We start from the raw sequence: 23,896 nt of genomic DNA, 5'->3' as shown, positions 1-23,896 counted from the left end.
GGTATTCTCCCTTTGATCTGAATTTTTTGACCCAGGTGTAGTGTGGAGGCTTCTTTTGATAGACAAACTATACTTTCTCAGGTAATATCCTCTCCAGGTCCTCTTCCTCTTCTTCCTCAGTATCTCCTTCAAACCTGTGTCTATTCCCATTCTCATCTATTATGAAGGTACCATCATCATCACTCAGGTTAGGTGGATATATTTCCTCTTCCTGCCCATTTCTAGACACTAGGATCTTTTTGGGTCGGGTGTCCTGTCTGATCTCATCCCATTCTCTCATGGTGAAGGCTCTAGCATTTGGGCAATCCTTCTTGTAGTGTCCCCTGCCATTACATTTGAAGCAGACAACATCTTTTGAAGGTGCTACCATCTTCAAAGTGTTGGGCTTGGATAGGTTTAGTTGTATATCCCTCTCAGGTGTTGCTGTGGTGCTAGTGCTCTTAGAGGTGTAAGTCTTAGTGGTTCTATCGTAGGAAGTGGCAGCCTTACCCATATGTTTCTCAATATCAATGGCCATTAATCCTGCTGTGTGTATGGTCAGATAAGGTGTGTTAGAAGGTGTTCTATTCAACTTATTTTTTTGACTTATTACTTATTCTTATTGGAATCAGACCAGATCAGATCAGACCAGATCAGAACTATTCAGATCAGATCAGACCAGACCAGATCAGACCAGACCAGACCAGATCAGATCAGACCAGACTAGATCAGACCAGACCAGATCAGATCAAACCATACCATTATTATTATTATTATTATTATTAATATTATTATTATTATTATTATTATTATTATTGTTATTATTATTATTATTATTATTATTATTATTATTATTAGGGAAATTATCAATGGTGCCCTTGTACTATTGAAAAATTACAATGGTACCGAACTGCATTTCAGTGGTACCCCCCAATTATATGGTAATTACAACCGTGACCTTAATGATGAATTTTCCATTAAATGTCCGTTAAATTTGGAATTTAACCTAACCATGGTTAGTTTCTTCATCTTCTTCCCTTTTCTCTTTCATGGCTGCTCTTCTTCCATGGCTGCTCTTCTTCCATGGTTAGTATGGAATTACAAATTGCAGGAGCAATAAAATCTTTTTCTTCCCAAAAAATAGCATTTTAAACCTAAAAATAAAATTACATCAAATCAAAAACCAAGAAATCAAAATTAAATCTGTGATCCAAATTTAAACAAAAACCCAGAAATAATGAAAGCAATTAAAGAAAAAGGAACACCCAAGTGTCGAAGTCCAACGAATCTTGAGTAATTAGTTCACTGAGTACTGATGCAGCTAAAGTGAAGTGGGGATTAGATTGTGTTAATGGTAATTACTCTAAAAGTTAGGGTTTCTCCTCACATTTTGATATGATCTTTGGATTTATTCTTCAATTTGTGGTTGCATCCAATATAGGGTTTCCGATTTATATTCTCAGAAATTAACTTCTCGGTTCCTTTTTTTTTTCTTCTTCTAAATATTGTGAAGTATGAATTAAGTCGTTGTATTCTTTGATTTTCTAAATATTACCAAAAATTGCGTGGATAATGTACCTCATCCAATAATTAAGGTATCAAAATTCATTTTTCCTGCTTTGAATCATTTTGATGGTTTCTATGTATATTTTTGATTGATTTTTATGGTTTTGATTTGAGAACCTTCTGTTAATTGCGTGGAAAAATGCAGAGTTTAATGTTCCAACTCTGACCCTCAAGATTGCTGATCTCGGCCTTGCTCGAGCATTTGTGATACCCATCAAGAAATACACTTAATGTGCAATCAGATTTAATTTTGATTTCTGGGTTTTTGATTTGATTTAATTTTATTTGGGAAATACCAACTTCAATGGAATTAACGTTAGGGCTTCCATGTCGTCTTTTGGTATTACCCGAATACACCTTACCGCACACTGATGAGATCCTTGAGGAAGCAGCCATGGAAGCAGAGAAGGAAGAGGAGATGGAAAAGAGAAGAAGAAGGTCATGTGTTTGAATGGATGTTGGGTATTTAAACAATTACGAACTAACCATGGTTAAGTTAATTTCAAAAGTTAACAGACATTTAACGGAAATAACATCATTAATATCACGGTTGTAATTACCATACAATTGGGGGGTACCACTGAAATGCAGTTGGGTACCATTGTAATTTTTTAATACTACAAGGGCACCATTGATAATAACCCTTATTATTATTATTATTATTATTATTATTATTATTATTATTATTAATATTATAATAATAATAATAATAATAATAATAATAATAATAATAATAATAATAATAATGATATTATTATTATTATTATTAATATTATTATAATAATAATAATAATAATAATAATAATAATAATAATAATAATAATAATAATAATGATATTATTATTATTATTATTATTATTATTATTATTATTATTATTATTATTATTATTATATTATTATTATTATTATTATTATTATTATTATTAATCATTATAACTATGTAGTATGTAATATTAATAATAAGACATAATAATAATAATAATAATAATAATAATAATAATAATAATAATAATAATAATTATTATTATTATTATTATTATTATTATTATTATTATAATTATAATAACAATAATAATAATAATAATAATAATAATAATAATAATAATAATAATAATTATTATTATTATTATTATTATTATTATTACTATTATTATTATAATAATGATAATAATAATAATAATAATAATAATAATAATAATAATAATAATAATAATAATAATAATAATAATACTAAAAATAAATAATAATAATCATTATAACTATTCAGATCAGATCAGAAAGTTTCAGATCAGACCAGACCAGATCAGACCAGATCAGACCAGACCAGATCAGATCAGATCAGACCAGATCAGATCAGATCAGATCAGACTGAATCAGACCAGATCAGACCAGATTAGATCAGATCAGATCCAATCAGATCAGACGAAGAGAACATGTCCTTAATCAGTTTCCCTCTGATTTCTTCCCTTAGACCTGCCAAGAACTTGCCCACTCTTAATTCCTCATCATCATGGACATTACAAATCACAGTGAGCTTCTCCCACTCTTGAATATACTCTTTGATAGTCCTATTTCCTTGTTTCAATGTACTATACTGCACATACAACTGCTGTCTATATGTTGGGGGTACATACTTCCTCTTCATGTGTTTCTTGAGTTTATCCCAAGTGTGAATTTTACTCCTACCCTCCCTAAGTCTCATCCTCTGTATTCCTTCTAGCCAGGTTGAAACTACTTTCGTCATTTTCACTTTGGCAACCCTGAATTGTTGGTCTGGTGGTGTTCCTTTGAATTCAAAGTATTGGTCCATCCTACTTTCCCAATCTAAATAACGTTCTGGGTCATGGTTAAGGCCATCAAAATCAGGAATGTCAATCTTTATGGTTTTATCATCGTAGGGTCGAGGATTAGGGTTTTGCGGTCTTTCGTTTTGATTATCTAATCCCAAGTGAATCATCAATCTACGCATACCATCCTCTAACATACCAAATCTTTCCTCATGGTCCATGGTCTCTAGATCAACAGCTAATAACCAGCACAACAATTTTCCAACAATCAATCGAATTAACAAAAACAAGAATCGCACAATCGCAATGCCAGATATTGATTTGTGTACTGTTGTGAAAAGTATGATTAAATTGAATGAAAAACTTTAAATGAATGACAGAAATGAATTCAAGATAGGAGGAATCACTCCCTGAATGTTGTAGGAACAATGACAAATGATTTCCAATTTTTGTCGCCTGAAAATCGCCCTTCAAACACTTCCTCTGAAATTACCTAGAACAAATGACAATGTCTTCGAATATCCTGCTTCTATACTACCTTTGTCCCTTTCGTAATTGCGCTCTGATACCAAGTTGATGCAAAACGAAGGCTGATTGTGGCCTTTGTTATGCACTGATAAATGTTTAGCGAAAGCCTTGATTGATTACACACACACAATCAACAAACGATGATGAACAAGACACTTAACACACAGAAACAGAGCCAAGAAATCCTTTCTTGGTTTTCTGATGATGATGCCCAGCGTCTGAATCAACGTTCTTATACCTATGATAGATGTACAATGCCTTCCAGGAATTGTACTTACGGTTTCCTTGCAGTGCCAATGATTGCTCCATAATCCTTGAACCCACAAAGATCAAAGGATACTCCGTATACCTTTGATGAAGTCACCGTCAACTTCGAAAAAGAAAACAGAAACAACTTTCTGAAATTCCTCTATGTATTGAATCAAATGAAACTGAATGCTTGAACGTTTATTACAAGGGGTGAGGCTCTCCTTATATAGAGCACTCAACTACCTTAACGGTTAAAACTAATCACACGCTTAATTAAAGAACACGTGCTAAATACAAGGCGCTTTTGAAACAGAAACACAAGACAAAATACTTAAGTACATTCTGATCTGGAGAATCTGTCAGACAGCCCTCCTTTCACTCAACCTCTAGGATGCCACGTGGTCTATCAGTGAGATCTTGGGACCTAGATGGTTTGGCCCAAGTGCAAAGGTGACATCCCAACCTTGATCAGGGTTTGGGTGATACGGGTCTGCGTTCAGGGGACTCAGCAAGGTCTGCTGGTCGACGGGAAATGCCTTGGTCTGGGATCTGCTGTCTGTTCCCATTTCCAAGTGTATGCTGTTGTTCCTTGTTGTAGTCTTGGCTTCTTTGTTCCCAACATAGTATCTGGAGGTCATGCTTAGTCCTTGGCAAGCATCCTTGACCCAGTTCTGCTCTTCATGCACCATTAGCGTAGGTGACAAGTTAGGAACACTTTCTTGAATTTGCGAACTATTTGCAAAGTCCTGGTCCCTTGATGCATTTGCATCAATTATTCACGGTGAATTGGTAAAAAGCTGAATTATTAATGTCATTTTCCAAAAAATAATTGGGTAGAAAAGTACTTTTCATCCTATTGCAAGTACATGTATAATTGTATATCTATCTAAAATTGGAAGAAAACTATTCTCTTTCCACACTTTCCATCTCCATATTTTCCCTTACATGTGACTGGTATTGTAAAAGTCAGCATTGAATGCAAGTATTGTAAATATATTTACTGGACCAAACCAATATTCTCACCATTTCTTTAAAGGATTACACTTGAATGTTTGAGCAGACGATCTGAGATTGGTGGACAACCAGAAATCAAAAAAGAAAAATAGTTGAATGCGGCCTACTCCGGAGTTCTTTCAGCTGTACCATTGATATCAAACAGGACTCCTCGAGGAACGACAGCACCACTCTTGCCAAATTATAACATGGCACAGTATAAACAAGATTGACTAATCCTTTTTTATATAAATAAGACACAAATTTCACTACTATATACAGCTCAAAACCTACGCAAACATTAATGAATTCGGGAAAAAATGTGGAAAAAAAAAAATCTGAGAAACAGAAAAGGTGGATGTGGGTCGGGACAGAAGATAGGGTATGCTGTCTACAATATGTGTGGAAGCTGATAATCTAATCTCTGTTGCAATTCTTTAATCTTAGTAGAGAGCAAAACCTGTTGTTCCTTATAGCTTTGTAGTAGATACTCTTTTCCGTCAATTATTTCTTTCAGCCTGCTGATTTCCTTTTTCAGCATTTGAATTAGTTCCCCGTCTCCTTTACTTTTGTCATGAAACTCGAAATTGCCATGTCCATTAAGAGTTCCATTGATATGACCATTTCTTTTCTCTGACAGTGAGGTTGCAGAAGGCTTCTCGTTAGACTCTCCAAACGCCAAGCAATGATCTGCAATAGCTTTTCTCAGTCTTTGTATTTCTCTCTCAGAATCCAAAAGTTCTTTGTTGGCAGAATCAAGCTGTGATCTCAAGTGGTCAGAATGAGACACCTGTACATTTAAAGAATTCTGTAGTTCAGTAATCTGATCCTGCATCTCTAATATCATGTCATCTCTTTGCTTCAACTGGTGTCTGAGTTTCTGTATCACTTCCCGCTTGGTATATATGTCGGAGCCAGATTCAGAAACACATGGTGAGTCTAAATTACTTGACTGATGGAACACTTTTAATGGTGGATCACCATGCTCTGGAGATGATACCCAAACCATACCATACTCAGGCGTGGGAACAGTCACTAAAGGGAGCGACACCTCTGGATCTGTCAAATTTTGGCTGTTTGGAGGGTTTCTGATCTCCACCACACGTTCTCCTACATCAAAAAAATAAAAATGACAAATTAGTAGTAATATGAAATGTTCTTTCAAATCTATTAAACATATACATATATATCCTGCTCCACCAAATAGAATTAATTGGACGAATTTGCTGCGCAAGTTGTGATATCTTCCACCCAGTTCCATATTACTGCTCTTTACACCTTCAATCTCCTATCCCTCTTCCTTTGCCAGAAAGCCACAACTCCCACAATCCACCATCAATGGCGAAACTTCAACAATCAAAATTTTCAAATCGTGTCAAAATCAAAATCCCACAAAGACTCAATTGTTGTCTGATATTCTTTTGCGGAATAAAAAATTGCTAGTTAAATTAAACTTTCCAAGTTAGAGGAACCTCCATAAATAACTTTGTATTGCATAATTGCAAGTCTCCATTATCCTCTTTACTTTGTGGTAACCGATTTAACTGTCTCTGGTCATTCAGGTAGTGGATCCTGTAACCTAAACTAGAGCAGCCATTGATGTTCAGTTCAATTGAGGGTTTGTGTGGTAGTGGGACAGAGGGTCTCAGATTCTGGTTATGGGGTTAGGGATCTTGAGATTCCACCATTTTTCTGGAGGTTCAAGCTTTCAATCTTTGGAGTATTATCGGTAGTTCCAGGATTTTCCATTTCTTGTGTTGCTTCGTGCTAGTAAAGGGAATCCGATGCACAATCTACCTTTTTGTTTACTTTATTTACCAACTAGTTAAACCTCTATTTTGGCCATTAAGTAGAATTTTTTTATTAATTTAAAATATTTTATTGGGGAAGTTAGTGTAAATTAGGGAAAGTTTAAAGATTTAGAACAAATGAATTTTTGTTGATGAATCATTGAACTACTCCAGGTTTAAAAATCGTAATTTAAATTGCGCTACGAGAGTAGGTAATTAATTAAGGCAATATAATTGAACTCTTACGGCGTATGAGCAATTAACAATAGATAGCAAGTAACCAGGAGGGCTTAATATTGAAAATTAATTGTATCATTATTTGAGGCAAAGATGGTATGAAGATTGGTCTTAGATTAAGAGGGATTCCCCATTCAACCTAGTAATTATTGCAGTAATATCAATCCTATCAGTCCATTCTTCACTTGTTTTGGTAACAAGCTGCTCTTTTTTATTATTAGCATATTTTAAGTTGAGATTAGTGACATATTTATATTCAATTATCCAAACCTTATCTTACTATATGTTACTTCTATAATTAGAGACAGGATAGGCATTGTGGTTCGACCCGTACTTATTAAACTACCTTAGTTAGAGAAAAGCGTATAAATTTATCTTTGATAGGGTGACAACCAATCAATTATAGGAATTGATTATCATGTGAAAAGAAAAAAATAAAATCCTAGCAAACCTAAGCAGCACCGCCTTCTATAAAATGTCTATCTACTAACCAAAACATTTTAAAGATTAAAACTTCAATCAGAAAGTTAGATAAGGACCACAGGTATAAGCTTCAAAAATGGCTACCTGAAACACAGTTATAGCAGCTATTCTCATCCAATCCAAAGGAATGTAAACTTGAATTTGAGCAACAATTTACCAACCTTCGCCCAGCACGCCTTTCACAACCTGAATTGCAAAGCGCTAAAGTGAGTTACAGATTATGTAGTCAGGAAATGAAGAGTTCCTGTTTCAGATGTCTATACCTTTCAAAGTTGCATTATCTTTTTGTTTACCATCAAGTGTCTGTTTCATTTTAAAGCCAAGACGAATAGATAAAGTACTTAGCAAGGCACCGCCAACAATCAGCACCCAATTTGGTCCTTCTCCTTGGGAACTCTTCATCCTTTGGAACCTAGCTTCACTGTGGGATCTTGGTTTCATTTATACAGCAAAAGTTTAAAATATTGGTTGAAAAGAAGAGAGACCTAGAAAGAGAATTACAAACCACCATAAATTAGCAAGTTTGGAAAGCTAAAGAAAAAATTCCATTATGTTTACAATTGGTTTGTTTTGGTTCATGTAGACCCCATATGTTGGGAGTTGGGATTAAGGCTATTGCATCGTTGATGTTTTATAATGCAACACAAACATGTTAAGTAATTGAAAAAAAAAGAAATTTAGTTTAGGAGACAAATTGCCAATCATATAACCCAAGAAGATGCCACACAAAAACAAACTACAAGCAAAAGTCATCAACAACACACAACACTTCTCAAAGTATGATTACGAGTCCTCAATAATGAAAACGTTCAAGCGATAATGTCCTACAAAAACTATTCATTAGTCTGCATCTGGTTTACATCAGAGATGAATTGCTCAAAGTTGCAAATTTATCTAATATGAATAATTACTGTTAGTCTCATGCTATTCCAAGAAAGGGAGGATGAGCATGCAAGAAACTGAGAAAGTTAATGAAAAGAAAATAAGGAGCATGCTACAGGGGTAAGGGACATCAAAAACCAATGAATTTTGAAGAAAAGAAAACTTGTAAGAGGCAGATAAATCTCCATCAACTACATGGATCGAGGAGGTTGAAGTATTGTGGACCATTAGGGATGAATATTCTGTTAATGCATATGAAGCCTTCGGAAAACAAGAGAAGAAGTTCAAGCCATAGCCAAAATCACATTTTGTTGCAACCACAATATTCAATCCAATCACAATCAGCAAAAGCCAAAAAAAGCATTATGCACACATGCGTCACAAAACAATTCGACAACATTATTTACCAATTTCTAACATATTTTAGATCAAAGTGAAAACCACTTGAGTAGTTACTAAATAGCACCTGAAATCAGGGTAAATTGTGCAAGGAGAACAGATTAACACAAGCGATTATCCATAAGAAATGGTGCGAGAGAACAATTGCACAACCAGCAGTAGATAAAATATATAAACATTCAAAGGCAATTTACAAACCCTTAAATGTTAACCAATAACTGAATTTGTAAATCAGAAAAGCAATTAACCCGAACAAAATACCGAAATTCCAGTCATTTCAACTCAAAAGAACCCTAAAAACAATCATAAAAAAAATACAAGAGGCAGGAAAATTTTCATGTAAAAAGCTCCAATTCATCAAAATAAGTTAAAATTTTCAACGCTACAATAAAAAGAAGAGACACAACAATCTGAATTGTATCCTAAACATTTACACATTGATTTAATTAAATTAAAAAGGGAAAATCGACAAATAAAAAGAGAAAGAAAAATGCAACCTAGAAAGCTCCAATTCTGCAAAAGAGTGAGCATTCCGAGCTTGAATGGAGATAGAAAATGGAGAAATCGAGGGAGTGAATAGTGAACTGAGGTTGTGTAGTTGTGCGGTGTACAGTTTTGGGTGGCGGAAGAAGGAAATGGGATGTTCCACTGGAGATGCTCGTATACCAAATGTTCGTGTCAAGGAGTGCTTCGCATCAGGTGGTACATGTGCAAAATTTCTTGGAAATTATGGGGTTTACATAGTATTACTCTAGTCGTATACTCGTATATACTTGTAGTACTAATAACTAAACTATAATCTATAAGCCATTTGTCTTTCGAGGGATCATTAGTATTAAGCCTAAGTTTGGGCCCCTCGCAAATTGTGACTAGTCTTAAAACGAGACTGATCCAATTGTAATTTACGACCATATTTTGACTAAATTGCTATTAACGTAGTTGGTCGTAGATTCTATAGATTAATTTACGACACGGTTAATACTTATTATTTGCGGTGTGCACTTCGCCCCTGATATATGGGTGACCTTCAAAACCTTTTGTAAAAACTCAATTGAAAATTGCTCATGCTGCAGTAGTGACTTGCCCGTATTGCACAAGCGTTGATCGTGAAGTTTGACTTCAAACTTTTTTCTTCAAGTTGGAAATTGACTTAAAGAGCTCGCCCGTGCTGCAAGGAGCATGTCGCCTGTGTATGTTTGCTATGCTTGTTTCATGCGAGTGTGTTGCGTTGGATAGTCATTACGACGAGTGTGTTGCGGTGAATCTCAAACTTTAAATTACAAACAACTAATTTTAAAAAGGAAAAAATATCTAGAATAATACAACATTTTCACGATTTTCCTACAATAATCTTACTTATTGATTAATTATAAATAATCTCAACTTTAACAATATTTTTCTAGAAAAAACTCATATGACTACACTTGTTTACCATTTGTTTTCTAGAAAGGAGTATCATCGGAAAAAAAAATCAGCATCGGAATCGGAATGTCGTCAAATCACGTAATTACTCACAAGTCACAACTAATTAAATGTTTTAACAGAAAATTTTATTTCCCGACGTGCTAGACATCTTTCTCTTTCTCTGTCACTAATCTCCATTACATTCCCTTCTCTTTTCTCTCACTTCACGATCGCTATCTCAGGCCATTTTCATACTTGATAAGTTGTTTTGATCATCATCTTTTTCTTCAATTTTTGCTTCGTTTTATTTGTTAAATTGCTGAGGATTTCACGACATTTGTAATTTATGTGTAATTTGATGCATTTTTCATTATTTAACAATTGGTAACAAGAAAGTCACTGCTTTTCGGTTTATAATTATTGGTGTGAGCTATTTTGTATGGAAATCCATGTTTTTTCACGACATTATACATCACAGATTGATTCAGTGATTGTTTTGATCTATTTAACAATGGAATTACGCTGATCACTCTTATATTTTTGATCATATTATGATATTCATGCTGGCCTTTGAATATTATGAAGAATATTTGCTTCAACTTTTGAGAAGGAATCCAGATATAGGTTGGTATTATTGTGTAAGTTTTGGTTTCGAAGGAAGTTGTATGATGAATGATGACAACAGTGATGGTTGATGGATTGAGAATTATTGTGAATAAATTTTGATTGAACGACTTTCTTCTTTTGTAATTTTTTTTCTTTTGTCCATTAGTTCAAGAGCTTATAGATTAACAAGATTGTGTATTTGTTGTTTTGCCGTCAGTGAATTATAGTTAGTGAAGTGGAATATTAATAACTATGGGCAAAGCAGACTCAGGACAGAAGTTGCATCCAAGAATGAGACTTTGGGAATTTCCTGACGAGTATGTTGTTGAACCCACTGATGGCACAGGTGGCTCCTTGTTGGCTGTCAGTCGAGTTGATGGATCCATGAAGCTACTTGGTCTTATTTCTATTCTCTTTTTCAATCTTATCTTTCAAGAATGATCTTTATGTGTAGACTAACTATTAAATCGGGCAATTTTTCCAACTCTATCGCTATGCTTTTCAGATGAACTTCATTGCAATGTTGTGCGCGTACCAAAAATACAGACATCTATGGTGTGATTGGGGGGGTAAAGCTCTAAACAGGTTAGCAAAATTACTTGGTTCTGCACATGAAAATAATTTTAATTCCATTCATAAATACTAGTCTTCAATATGTAATTATCCACAAATGTTATGTTGATCAATACACACAATTTTATGGTGGCAATGCCTTTTTTTTGCCCATCTCTGCTTTTGGTTTGTTTTCCCCTTCACCCTTAGGATAATGCAAACATGTTTTGAAGCTGCTGGTTTGCACATTCTTTGCTGGAGGTTCACGAGGTGCACATTTGAGGATGCGCAACATATAACCTTGGTGCCCCTTGCACATATTTAAATATGCCCGCAACATCTCATATGCAAACCTTCCTCCATGCATTAACATTATTATCTATATATCTCTTTTCGCAATTGTTTACAAGAATTGAAACATCCCATAATTTCCTTGCCATTTTTCATGAATATATATTGTATATGCTTAGAAAGGAGTAGGAGAATTTTCGATAATCAATTTCTACGGGTGGAGGTACTATGGGAGAAGATGGTCTTTTTGGTGTCACTCTAGGCTAAGAAACATGGATTATTTGACCATTTCTCTCTTGTTGATTTATATAGAAGTAGTTGGAACGTGATATTGTAGCTATCTTTATTTGCTTTTTGGGATTTCTCATCCCATTGATGTATGACGTCCCAAAATATCGATTGAAACCATAAGATATACATTTATACGTCCCAAAACACAGTTTTTTTACACCTTTACAATGCGAGAAATACCGGTTCGTGTATTTTGAAAACCTTTGCAACACGGCTGATGAGATGCTATGCGATGCGGGCTTGTTTTTACTTTATGCTAGTCATTGCTACGTGGATCTAGTGAACATATTATTTATTTTTAATATGCAATATAAATAATTCACTGTGTCCCGCAACAATGTCAATCCTTTCTAAGTTGGATTTTCTAAAAGGATTTCAACTTACCCCTTCTTTTTCAATGTGCTATATTACCTCTAATTGTTCTTTGAAAAGTAGTTGATATTTTGTTAGCTCAGGAGCTAGATATATCAACTTTCTCAGTGTAGATGTTGTGCACATTTCTTGTGTAGCAAGGAATTGCATTAATATGATAATGATAATTACACTAATCCTTATTTTCATTGTATATGGTTCAAATTTCTTGGTGGGTGGGGCGAGGCGGAGGAATGTGGTTTCCCTTAGGTGCCCAAAGAGTAGCAAAAGTAAATTGGGCGTTCATGAACTCTTGTATACATTGCAATTTAATCTAGTTGCCTGAAAAGTGCTGAAAATAAATTAGAAAATTTGCGCTTTTGTGCAACTTTAGTTAGTCCTTGTAAATAAACCAAAGATGACTTTACATGGAAAGGTTTCATGATATTCTGCTTCTTTGTGGGAGCATTTTGTCTGAATTTTTATAGTATGCTCATAGGAATGCATCCAGTCACTTGTTAACAGGTGTAAGCTACAAGCAATTGTTTAATGCCTCTCTTCTTGTAGATCTATAACAAATTGTGTTCAACGTTGCAGGACTATATTTAATTGTTATTATAGAACGTCAATGTGTTGGATCTTATCTGGGCCATCCTATCTTTAAAGTTTTATCCATGAAGATTTTGTCTTGTGATTATCCTCTTAAGAGTTCCCATGAACAGAAGGTAATGCCGAGATTTTTTTAAAAAATTGGTTTCTGTTTTTCTTGGAGTGATTGTAGTTCACACTTTTGACTTGGCTAACACTAGCAGAAAAGGGCGGAGACTGAATTTCCTCTCTTTTAAAAGCTGCTGAGTAGACTCCTGGGTAGTTTTTCTCTTATGATTTCAATCTAACTCTGAGGGTTCTTTTTTGTTACATTTTTTTGTTTCTTCTTTCATTCTCCTAAGTATTCTTGTCCCAATAGAGTTTCACATCTGTTACTTTTAGTTTCCTTTTAATAAGCAAATTTTTGGACAAGGGATGTTCTTGGAGGAATGCCTCCGGATTTTGGGAAGAACCTATTCTTTGTACCCCTTTTATACAAATAGATAATGACAGCTGGGGAATGGGTGGTTTGTGTCCCTGTAGCTTATAATTGGCCAATAGCATGCTTTAGTTTATCAAGGTTCAAGATTGGTGGGTTTTTTTTCCTTTCCTTTCTTATGTAATTGTTATTGGGTAATTGATTTAGATTCCATACTTCTTATTTACGAACAAAGTTGTTAGCATTAGTTATAAGTTGACTCATAGTCTTTTCTATTGTTTTAAGCATTTTTAGAAATTGAATTTTGTGTTTAAGGTTGTGAAATGGGACACATTCCAAACACCTGGCTTATCTATGCTGCACTTTTTTTTCAGTTGTAGATACAAAGTTTCATGATATCTTGGTTTTGGTGACATGATATTGCGGATTTTAGCCCGCTTTTTCTCTTTATAGTTTGTTTCATTGTTGCTTATGAAAGCTTGAGGGCATTGTATCTTGCTACTTCCGTTGAAGTTTGGCATGAGATTTTGAGAGTTGGTGTTCCATTGGGGGGAGGGGGTCTCTTATGAGAACGTTCCAGGACATCAAAATGTTTTGACACTAGCCCTCTCATCATAAGTGCTTTTCTTATTAATTTCCATGAAAGAAATTCATGGGCTCACGGCTTAGTTTTGTTGAACTTTTGAAGAAAATGTGCAAAGGTTGCATGATTTAGGAAATGAATCAATCAGGATCCCACTTTGGAGACAGCTAACCTTTCATATTATTTTCATCTCATATTCTGCTTACTTATTTTGATTTTTAAGAGGCACTTCTGCTTGAGGATGGCGCTCTGTATGCTTCTTTACTATGTTTGATACATAGTTTTTGCTGCTGGCAGACCCTAGATATTTGCGGAACAATTATATGAAAGAAGTGTTTATTGATAACCAGGTTTGTTACTTTCTGTTCATCAAAAAAAGATCGAATCTCCTCATTTGTTTTAGGAGTTCTTTTTTTGTGTGTCATAATATCTTATTAGATTTTGTTGAGTCTATCCTTTTTGATAGAGATTTCCCATAACAGCTTCAACAACGCAGCTTGATCCAAATTATCATATTCCTCAGATTCAAACCTCCACAAACCTTGGGTAAACACACTTGCTCTCGAGGTTTAGCTAGATTGCATTCTAGCAGCTATGGTTCCTTCTGACTTTTCTTGTGTATATCCAGTGTTATGAGTACCCAATCCTTCTGAAAAGAGAGATAAGCAAGGACATCTGTGAACTCACACTGGGTTTTGATTTCGAAATGATACATCTTTCTAGACCACTGTTACTGCTAGAGTGGTATTAAGTCTGTGTTTAGTGTTTACTGTTGTCTCTAATTGTTACTTTTGTTTATATTGCAATACTATTATTGGATAACTGAGCATGGGCCCTTTTTCTTTTGCAGCTTGATCCATACTTACTTCCCGTTCTTCAAGGAAGTATCCTTTTTGGTTTTCCTTTTATGGAAGCAACTTTCGTTGTTCTTGGTATTTGAATAGAGTACTTAACTTTTCTTCAGGCTTTCATCACTTCCAAGCTGCTATTGGGAAAGATATCATTGATGTTACTTTAATTGCACGCAGATCTACCAGGAGAACTGATACGCATATTTCACCATTCCATTACGGTCTTTCTGGACTTTTTTTTGCTCTTGTCCAGTTTATGTTTCTTTTGGGCATCTTTTTTAATGAATTGAACACTTAAGACTTTTTATATATGATGACAGATTTTAGATTTGGTATTGTATTGCACAAGCTGTGTTGGCAATATATTCGAACACTTAAACTCTATAGTATGAGATTAAAATGGCTGATGTCAAACACTAATCTTATGTCTTTACCTGGCTTATAACTATAGCGTACATCTATACGTGGTGTTTTCTTAGTTTCACTTAATGAGAGATGAATGATGTGAACCATATTGATGGCTTATAGTTATAGCATACATTTAGGCATGATGTTTCCAAAGGCCATTTACCTTGAGTAACCTATAGCACACGGAACCAACTTCTAGGTAACCTATGGCACATAAAATTTTTATTACATTACTATATCCTGCCTTATAACATGAATATTTGTGAGGGATTTGAGCACAAAAGAAGCTAAAAGGCAATTGAAAACCTTTCGAAAAGTTAGGTTCCAAGAAAATGCCTTTTAGGGTCTTACACTCGATATGCTTTCCATTTCAGTCAAGGGGTCTGGTTTTATTTATTAACTTCATGTTCTATGTTCTTGCCACTAATTCTGCAGCATATCTGTTTTTTTTTTTGTTTTTTTTTTTGAATTGCATATACATGAATTAGAACTGCTTTATTTTCATTATAATCATTCCCCAGTTTTAATTCCGGAGTTTATCAAATGGTTTGTCATGTTTCACAGGATGCAATTGATCTTGTGCATGGACACTTTATTGCTTCTGTTAGCCAAGATATGACTACACAACCTCAAAAAGGAAGCCTTGAGGCTTTAGCTGTGAAAGGAAACTCTAAATCATTTCTAGAAAGTAATTTAGTTTTCCTCGTGAGTATTGACCTGATGACTTGTTTTTGTATTGCAGTCTCTTCCTGTAGCTCTTTCCCTGGTCTTGTCTGGCTTTCTTTTCTCAATCATGTCTCTGAGGCGAGGTGCGTGTAACACTGACTACTATTGCTGCGTACTAGACTTGTTTCTAAAGTAGACAAAAACCACTAGATTTCGATAAATTCGTGATAGAAATTATCAATATGTTCAAGTGACAGTTTGACTATTGAAAGATAAGCTTCTTTATGATAGTGTTTGGGGTTATCAAATGGGGGTTAAATCAGTGATTTGTTCAGCCAGTTGGATCAAACAGAGGTGTTATCCCGTGTCAAGTGAATCTATGAATAGCGAATGAAACATCACGCCTTCTTTTTTTTTTTTTATTTTGAAGATTGATATATGTTCGTGAAATTTAGAATATATGGATCTGTATTGGGTCTGGATTTTTCGTCCTGGATTCGTCTCATACTGTTTTGATTTTAAGTTAGATACTTTAAACATATGCAATGGTTGCTAAATGCTACCCTCACTATATTTAACCTCCGTAAATTATAAAATATTTTTCTCAAATAATGATTTATTCACATTCAAAAAACTTTTGCGAGCCCTTCAAAATTGGACATTTTCCTCCTCCAAGTCTTATGTTCAATTTTGGATGGTCTACATATCAACACTTTTAGTCACTACATCATGACATCAAATATCAATATAAGAAAATTGTCAATCGTATTTGAACTTGAGACTACACTTTTGATCTTGAAGCATTTGGAATAAACTATGCCAATAATTCTTATAAACATGCTACATTTTGGATGTTTTCGACATTCAGCAAGAAGCAGTTTTAACTTTTAATACCGAAAATATTGTATGAATATTAAGTGTTGGACTATTAAGCATGGGAAAAAATATGGGTTTGTATGGGAATAAACATGTTGCTTCTATTTCTTGTAACTTATTCAAACCAGTTATTTCTGATATGATTTACATTTTCTAGCTACCATGATAATATGAATTTTTGAGATTTAGTTCACCAAAAGATTGATTTTTATTTCAATTTACTTGAAACAAATAAATTTTACAAAATTGTCAATTCACAGAAAAACGAGAAATTTTGTTTTGCTCAATTGACGCGAAATATAGTTCGCTGATTGTTCGATTCTCAAGAGCTTACATCAAAAAAATTAATATATATGAGATAGATGATTAGTTTTTGAGTTTTTTAAAGAGTTTCTTGAAATTGAAGTAAAGCTTGAATACATTGATTGTCGCTAAAACTACCACCCAGAGTGCTTTTTTTTTTTTTTTTTTTTTTTCCTTCTTTCCTTATCTTCAGATTGCTCTATTTTGTTCCTTGAATCTATAGTTTTCTCTATGTCCGACTTAAGGTAAAAGTTAGAGGAAAATAGTATATGGAATATTTGTAATAATAAACAATATAGGAAAAGGGGGTTGCATTTAGCAATGCTACTTTTCGTGAGGTTGAATGGAGTAAACAATTCCCTGTCATATGTACTCTTGTCTTAGCCAATACTCAAGCCACTCTCTTGCAAACGATGGCACATCTTTTGTCTTACACGTGTATGGAACACATAAGCAGATCTGGTGTTGATCCCCTGGTAGTATGTACTACCGGGGGGAAAATATTCTGAAATTCCAGGTTTGGTCTAGCTGTGACGACATACAAACTGAAACTCCAATGACGATACAGCCATTCGAAACAAGGCCCTATGTATTTTCAACTCAATACTGCTTACTTTCAGAAAAATACTTGTGCATTCAGTTAAACTTGCACTTGCTGAATTTAAGATGTAGCTTCATTTGGATACAAATTCCAAACCCAGTAGGTTTTGGTCCATTGTAATTCTGGTGCATGTTTGCTTCCTGCTCTATCTATCTCTCTGTCAAAAATTTGTTTTGTAGTTCTTCCTGTACTGCATGTGATTATATATCCCTGGTTATTTGTGACTAAGCAAAACTGCTTACGATTTAGCCATTCTTACATCAGTTTCAATAATTGATCCAACAGTTCGGCATGATTGGTTGCACCTTCTCTTTTCTCTTGTGTGGGAAAGCTTAAGCGTTGCTATAGCTGCATTTGCGAGAGGCAATGGATGAATTTTTTGCAATAGACCTCGTCTGCATAATCCTCAATGCTGATCTGGTTTGAAAATTTTCACGCAGGGTGATCCACTTGCAAGTTAATGGTTGCTTCTTTGCCCCATTTTCTGTCATTAAATTTTGTTATAACATCTGGTTTTCTATTCCAATTCATTGATTCCATTTTCATTTCTGTTTATTTGGGTTATTATGATAAGACAAATTTCTCTCTAGCCATTCTGGCACTGTAAAATTGAAGTCTGGTCCAGCCCACAAAGTGCTCCTGTAATGTAGAATTATTCTACTGGATACTACCTTACGTTTTTCTCAGTGTGCGGATGATGAGTATATCACGTTGAGGCATAAAAGTATATTGATATTTTTCAACTTCCTGTACAATCTCTGTGCTTGGGGCCGATTCTGAATATCAATTTTAGAGGTTGGTTCGATTGTTCGAGTCATATAGCCCATCTATTTGAAACCTATTTAATTAGCATAGCATCCTTGTCACTGAACAACTATGGAGTTCAGCATGTAGAGGTTTGCCACAAAAGGCCTGAAATAGTGAGATTTATTGCCCATTGATAAAACATTTTACACAAGTTTGTGGAGTAACTCTAGTTTAAAACCTCTAATTTGTCTGTCTTTCTACAAATAGGACACCCGTTTCCTTAGCAAAGAAGTTCATTGTAGCTTCAAAACCTTCCGAAACATATCTATCGTCAGGCACCATTGATGAAGATTGAAGGGTAGCCATGCAGTGGAGCCACAAATCAATCAACATGACTAGCACCAACACACCCCATGGATTTAGGAAGGCCCTTCACATGAAACGGCTTACTTCTCGGTTAGAAGCCTTTTGTTGTCCTCTCTTATTTGCTTCCTCGTAACGTCTATTGAAATAACTTTACAGTGCTAAGTCTACATATCACCGGAATGTCAACCTAAAGGGCATGTGGAAAGACCTCTAATCTACGAGATAAAGTGTCTATAACTTGATTAGAAAACTCGTTTTGTAGAGTATGTTTACGTCATGTGCAATCGACCTGATCCCCTGCCTTTGATTCTTAGAGCCTACTCTGTGTTCAAGGATTTTGAAATTGTTTATCTGTTGTTACCACAAACCTCCTCCCTTACAATACCTCTACGTAAGCGCTGCTTACACAAGAATCATCGAAACTTTCTCGTAAATTTTCAAACAAGCTCATGGATTTCAATTGCGTTGTTTATTGACATCAAATTGCTCCCAATTCGTACACAAAAGCATCAGTTTCACGTGAAATGCAAAGTTCGATATTGCTAGAACTGAGGCTTCTATGATGGCCTGATTCGATATCTGATGTACTGTGAAAATATGAAAAAAAATAAGACAATTAAACAACTTATTTTCCAAAATAAGCTCCGTGAAAAATTATTTCCTAAAATAAGCGTCCGTACATTCAAACCTAGGTTTGGCAAGAGTCGCTGTTAGTAACAGCGAAAGAGAAAAAAAAATAAAATTAAAAGCCCAAAGTCGCTGTTACTAACAGCGACTTTAAGGTTAACTAGTAACTCCTTCACCTCGTCAGCTGGAATAAGGAAGTAACTGAGAACTAAAAACTTAAAACGCATTAAGTCGTTGTTACTAACAGCGATTTAAAAAAATATTTTAAAAAAAAATATATATATATATTTTAAGTCGCTGTTAGTAACAGCGACTTTGGGCTTTTAATTTTTTTTTTTTGTCTCTTTCGCTGTTACTAACAGCGATTCTTGCCAAACCTAGGTTTGGATGTACGGACGCTTATTTTGGGAAATAAGTTTTCACGGAGTTTATTTTGGGAAATAAGTTGTTTAATTGTCTTATTTTTTTCAAATTTTCATGTACCGTAGCATCCTTGGGCCACTTAATACTATCCTTCCTTGTATTGGTACTTACTCTTAACTGTTTCTTTATTTAGAGCACAATAATCCACATAGAAGTGCCAGGAGCCCAGGATCCATCCTAATTTTACCCACATATAATGGGGTTAGAGAAGGGGTTGGTAAATGGTTGTGTATCCCCAAAATATTCTCAAACATCTCAATTTTCCTTATACCCTTTTGCCAGAGGTTCAATTTGCACCCCCTACTAGAAGATTACTTACTCCTTTCCCTTTTGCTCTCGTGATTTTGAATATGTGGGTGTACTTCTTAGGCCGTAATAGTCGATAGTCTCATTGACCATAACCTTCTTATATCTTTTGATAGGGGTATGATCCATTGTCTTCTATCTATCGTCAGATTTGATCATAACTTCTATGAGCGGGATTTAGTGGGTCTAATGATAATGATGTAGGCCTTAAGACTCACTAGTTTGCAACCTTCTCTTCAATGTGATAGCATGATTAAGAGAGAAAAACCATTTTTTTTAAGAATTCCTTAATTAATTTAGACAAAATTTACTCAAAAGTAATTATAGCCTATACTAACTAGAATGTTACTTATAATAATCTATAAGACTATATCTACTACTTACGAACAATACAAGCAAAATCCTAATCTCCTATATATATAAATTAATTGAGAACCTCCTCATCTAAGGCATACAAGATTGATGTAGAGGGATTAGTCTCATCCTCATCAGCAGGTTATGTTATTAGGGATCTTTCAGAGCCAGGAAGTGAACAAAAATTTTGGAGTCTTTATTTTTACGATGTCTTTTAAAATAGAGTCCTTTATTATATCGAAAGATAAATTTCTTTTCCACCTCAAGAAAAATAATTCAAGGTAAAACATTGTAATATTATGTTCTAAAATTACTTTAATATAAGAAAAATTTACAAATATGTCATTTAAGAAATGTTGCTCAGAATCAGGTCTGAATAGCACCATTTAATATTTGAAACCCTTTATTTTTGGGGGCCCTAGGCAGAAAATTTTGAAATAGACAAGATTAATTATATAAAAAAGCACAAAATAAGAACAAAATCAACTTATTTCCAGATGTAAGCCCCTCCAGCCCCAGAGCTCAGGTTCGGTGCTGTTCGTAATTAGTAACAGCGAACAAAGGCAAACTGGTCAAAAAAAGTCAACCAAGCTGTTCTCACTTACTAAGTGCTAACAGAGCAAAAACGTGGTCAAATAGGGTCAACTTCCTGTTCGTAGTTACTAACTGCTAACAAGAGGTTGCCTTTGTTTGACTAGGCTCCACTGTTCGCACTTAGAAAGAAGTTGTTGTATTTATGAACATACCTGTTGGCACTTACTAACTGCGAACAGGTGATTTGGTCAAAAAAAAGTCAACAACTGTGTTCGCAGTTAATAAGTGCGAACAATGGCTTTTTTTTTTTAATCAAACCACTTGTTCGCAGTTAGTAAGTGCGAATAGACCCATACCTCAGGTTTGGGATTTAGGCGCTTACATTTGAAAATAAGTTGATTTTGCTTTTATTTGGTGCTTTTTTTTTATAATTAATCTTATTCATTTCAAATTTTCCCTAGGCGCTCGGCTACACTGACTATGCTTAGAACCGGCCTTGTTCAGAGCCTATGCCTTTTCCATTAGAATTACAACACCTTAGTTTTACATGCATGGATTCATCTCCTCTGCATGTGTATTGAACCAATTTGGATGTTACTTTTTATGTGTTATAAGTTAGTTTTTTAATCAAATAACCCTTATCATGGTCTAGGAAAGCCCACATTATGCAAAGTCTATATCAATGTTCCTAGACCATGGACACATACATTGAAGAAATAAGAGTATTGTTAGCAAATTTGAGAATCGATCTTATCTCAATCGAAAAGTGTATTAGTTTCCTCATAGGAAACTTGAGTTTAATTCTCACTACCCATCCTCTATCTGTATAGATATCTACAAAAATTTTTTTGTAGGATATGAGATAAATTTGATAAATTAGGTCAAGTTTTCTGGAGAAGAGTGGCCTAGTTTACTTGTACACTATTTAACAAAAAAAATAAATAATTAAAATGGCTTATTATCATTAATAAATACATGAAGTCAACATCACCTATATTATTTAATATTCATGCCTATAAAAAGGATCTTCATCCAACTTGCAAACCAAGTCACACTTATAAAAAAACAGAAGAAATGTAGTCATTGCTGAGATCTTTCCAAAGTTAATGGTAACCCAAAGGGAAGAAAGATGATGTAGAAAGTTAATGGAAGTTGTATTATGATGATTAGGATCATGTCTCAAACAATCATCCAAATTTACTAATTAAAAAGCTATTATTGGTTAATTTTCCATTATAAACACAGCTTTAGTGGGCCAGTCATAGGATTCGGAGGATCTTAAATGATAATACGGAATGTCCCACTAAATTTGCCTCACTTTTCTTTTTAAGACGCCCTACCAAATTTGACACACTTTTATTTTTGACTATGACTCATATTATTTTTTTAAGTATCATCAACACATTTAACTTTTTTTTTTTAATCTTTTTCACACATTTTACTTCTTCATAAAATATCAATTTACCTTTTTTTTTAATTTCTTATTAATGAGGATGTTTTAGTAAAAAACGGTGATTTGTAAAACAAACAAATCACTCTTATGTGGTATGATTTGATAGAGTAGGAGTTTTATGATTTTAATTTACTTTTTTAATTTTATTTATTTTATTATTATTATTATTATTATTATTATTATTATTATTATTATTATTGTCGTCTTTTTACGGTGATTTACCTTATTAATTGATGTTTGGGGAAAAATTAATGGAAGAGAGGGAGTATAGCCTAGGGGGCATCATTTCAATTTCAATCAACACCAAGACTAAAAGCAATTGATTAATTTGATGAAACCAGCAAAGGTCCCTCCTTTTGGCTAAAAAAATTGATCATTTTAGTTCTATTTAGTGGTGGAAGCCACTCTAATTATTAAATTTTATTTTTCAGCTAAGTTGTATGATATTGAAATTTAGTCTTGTTAAATTAAGATTTTATTTCAGAGTTGACTATTAGTTGAAGTTGTTCGTGCAAGTTAAAAGCTTATTTGAATGAATGAAAATATTAATGACTTTTATTGCAAAATTGAAAATACACACAATTATTGGTTGCAACTTATACATGACTTTGATTACTTATGTATTCAACTGTTTTATGAACAATGCTAGAAAAATGATAATTCCAAAAATATAAATTACGGAAATTGTAAAAATTATCAAAACGTAAGAATATGTTTTATACTTCACATTAATAGAAATAAAGGTCAATTTATAAGTGAATACATGAATAAAGTCAAAACATTATAGCTGATTAGTACATAAGTGCATTATAATTGAAATTAGATTTAGTTGGTTTTATAACAATAATTTTTGATAATAAAATAAAAATTAGTAGGAATAATACTACATTTGCTTATTTTCCAACAATAAATTCACCTTTCAATTAATCATGAATAATACCAATTTATAGGGGGTATTTCTAGGAAAAACCCCTAAATTAATGTTATTCATAATTAATCAAAAGTTGGTATTATTGTAGAAAAATTAACGTATTTTTCACGTAATTTTTCATAATAAAAATGAGTTTGATATGAAATTTTTTTATAAAATAATTAAATTAATAAATAAAAGCAAATTAATTAAGACTAGGGATTATTGTTTAAAAAAAGAGAGAAAGAGAATAGATTGAAAAAAGAGAAAAGGTAGGCACATGATTTTCTCCACTGATAGAGGGATTACACATGTGAAGTGAAGGTGGCTTCACCATAACTAGGACTTTGATCATCTTTTTTTGGATTTTTTTTTCTGGTCTTATTTATTTATCATTATTTGTTATTTAGCTAGTCTTATTAAAGACGTATTTTAAATCTAACTCATTAAAGATTAATGTCTATTTATTGTAT

General features: G+C 33.8%; 1 protein-coding gene and 1 pseudogene across 1 annotated transcript; one reads left to right on the top strand and one right to left on the bottom strand.

Annotated features, from left to right (window-relative positions):
• Nucleotides 1-5,105: 5,105 nt before the first annotated feature.
• Nucleotides 5,106-9,671, bottom strand: LOC130821086 (uncharacterized). The gene is made up of 4 exons (XM_057686701.1): nt 9,391-9,671; nt 7,876-8,097; nt 7,697-7,798; nt 5,106-6,212 (listed from the first exon to the last, which is right to left on the bottom strand). Exons 2-4 carry the CDS (start codon nt 8,051-8,053, stop codon nt 5,494-5,496), a joined length of 999 nt encoding a protein of 332 aa, XP_057542684.1. The 5' UTR covers nt 8,054-8,097; nt 9,391-9,671; the 3' UTR covers nt 5,106-5,493.
• Nucleotides 9,672-11,144: 1,473 nt separating this feature from the next.
• Nucleotides 11,145-18,119, top strand: LOC130821731 (phosphoinositide phosphatase SAC7-like; annotated as a pseudogene).
• The last annotated feature ends 5,777 nt before the right edge of the window (nt 18,120-23,896 follow it).

The sequence above is a fragment of the Amaranthus tricolor genome, chromosome 8 (genome assembly GCF_026212465.1).
Source record: "Amaranthus tricolor cultivar Red isolate AtriRed21 chromosome 8, ASM2621246v1, whole genome shotgun sequence".
In the NCBI taxonomy this organism is placed as follows: domain Eukaryota; kingdom Viridiplantae; phylum Streptophyta; class Magnoliopsida; order Caryophyllales; family Amaranthaceae; genus Amaranthus; species Amaranthus tricolor.
Note: the sequence above shows the minus strand (reverse complement) of the source record. Positions and strands in the feature narration are given on the sequence as shown.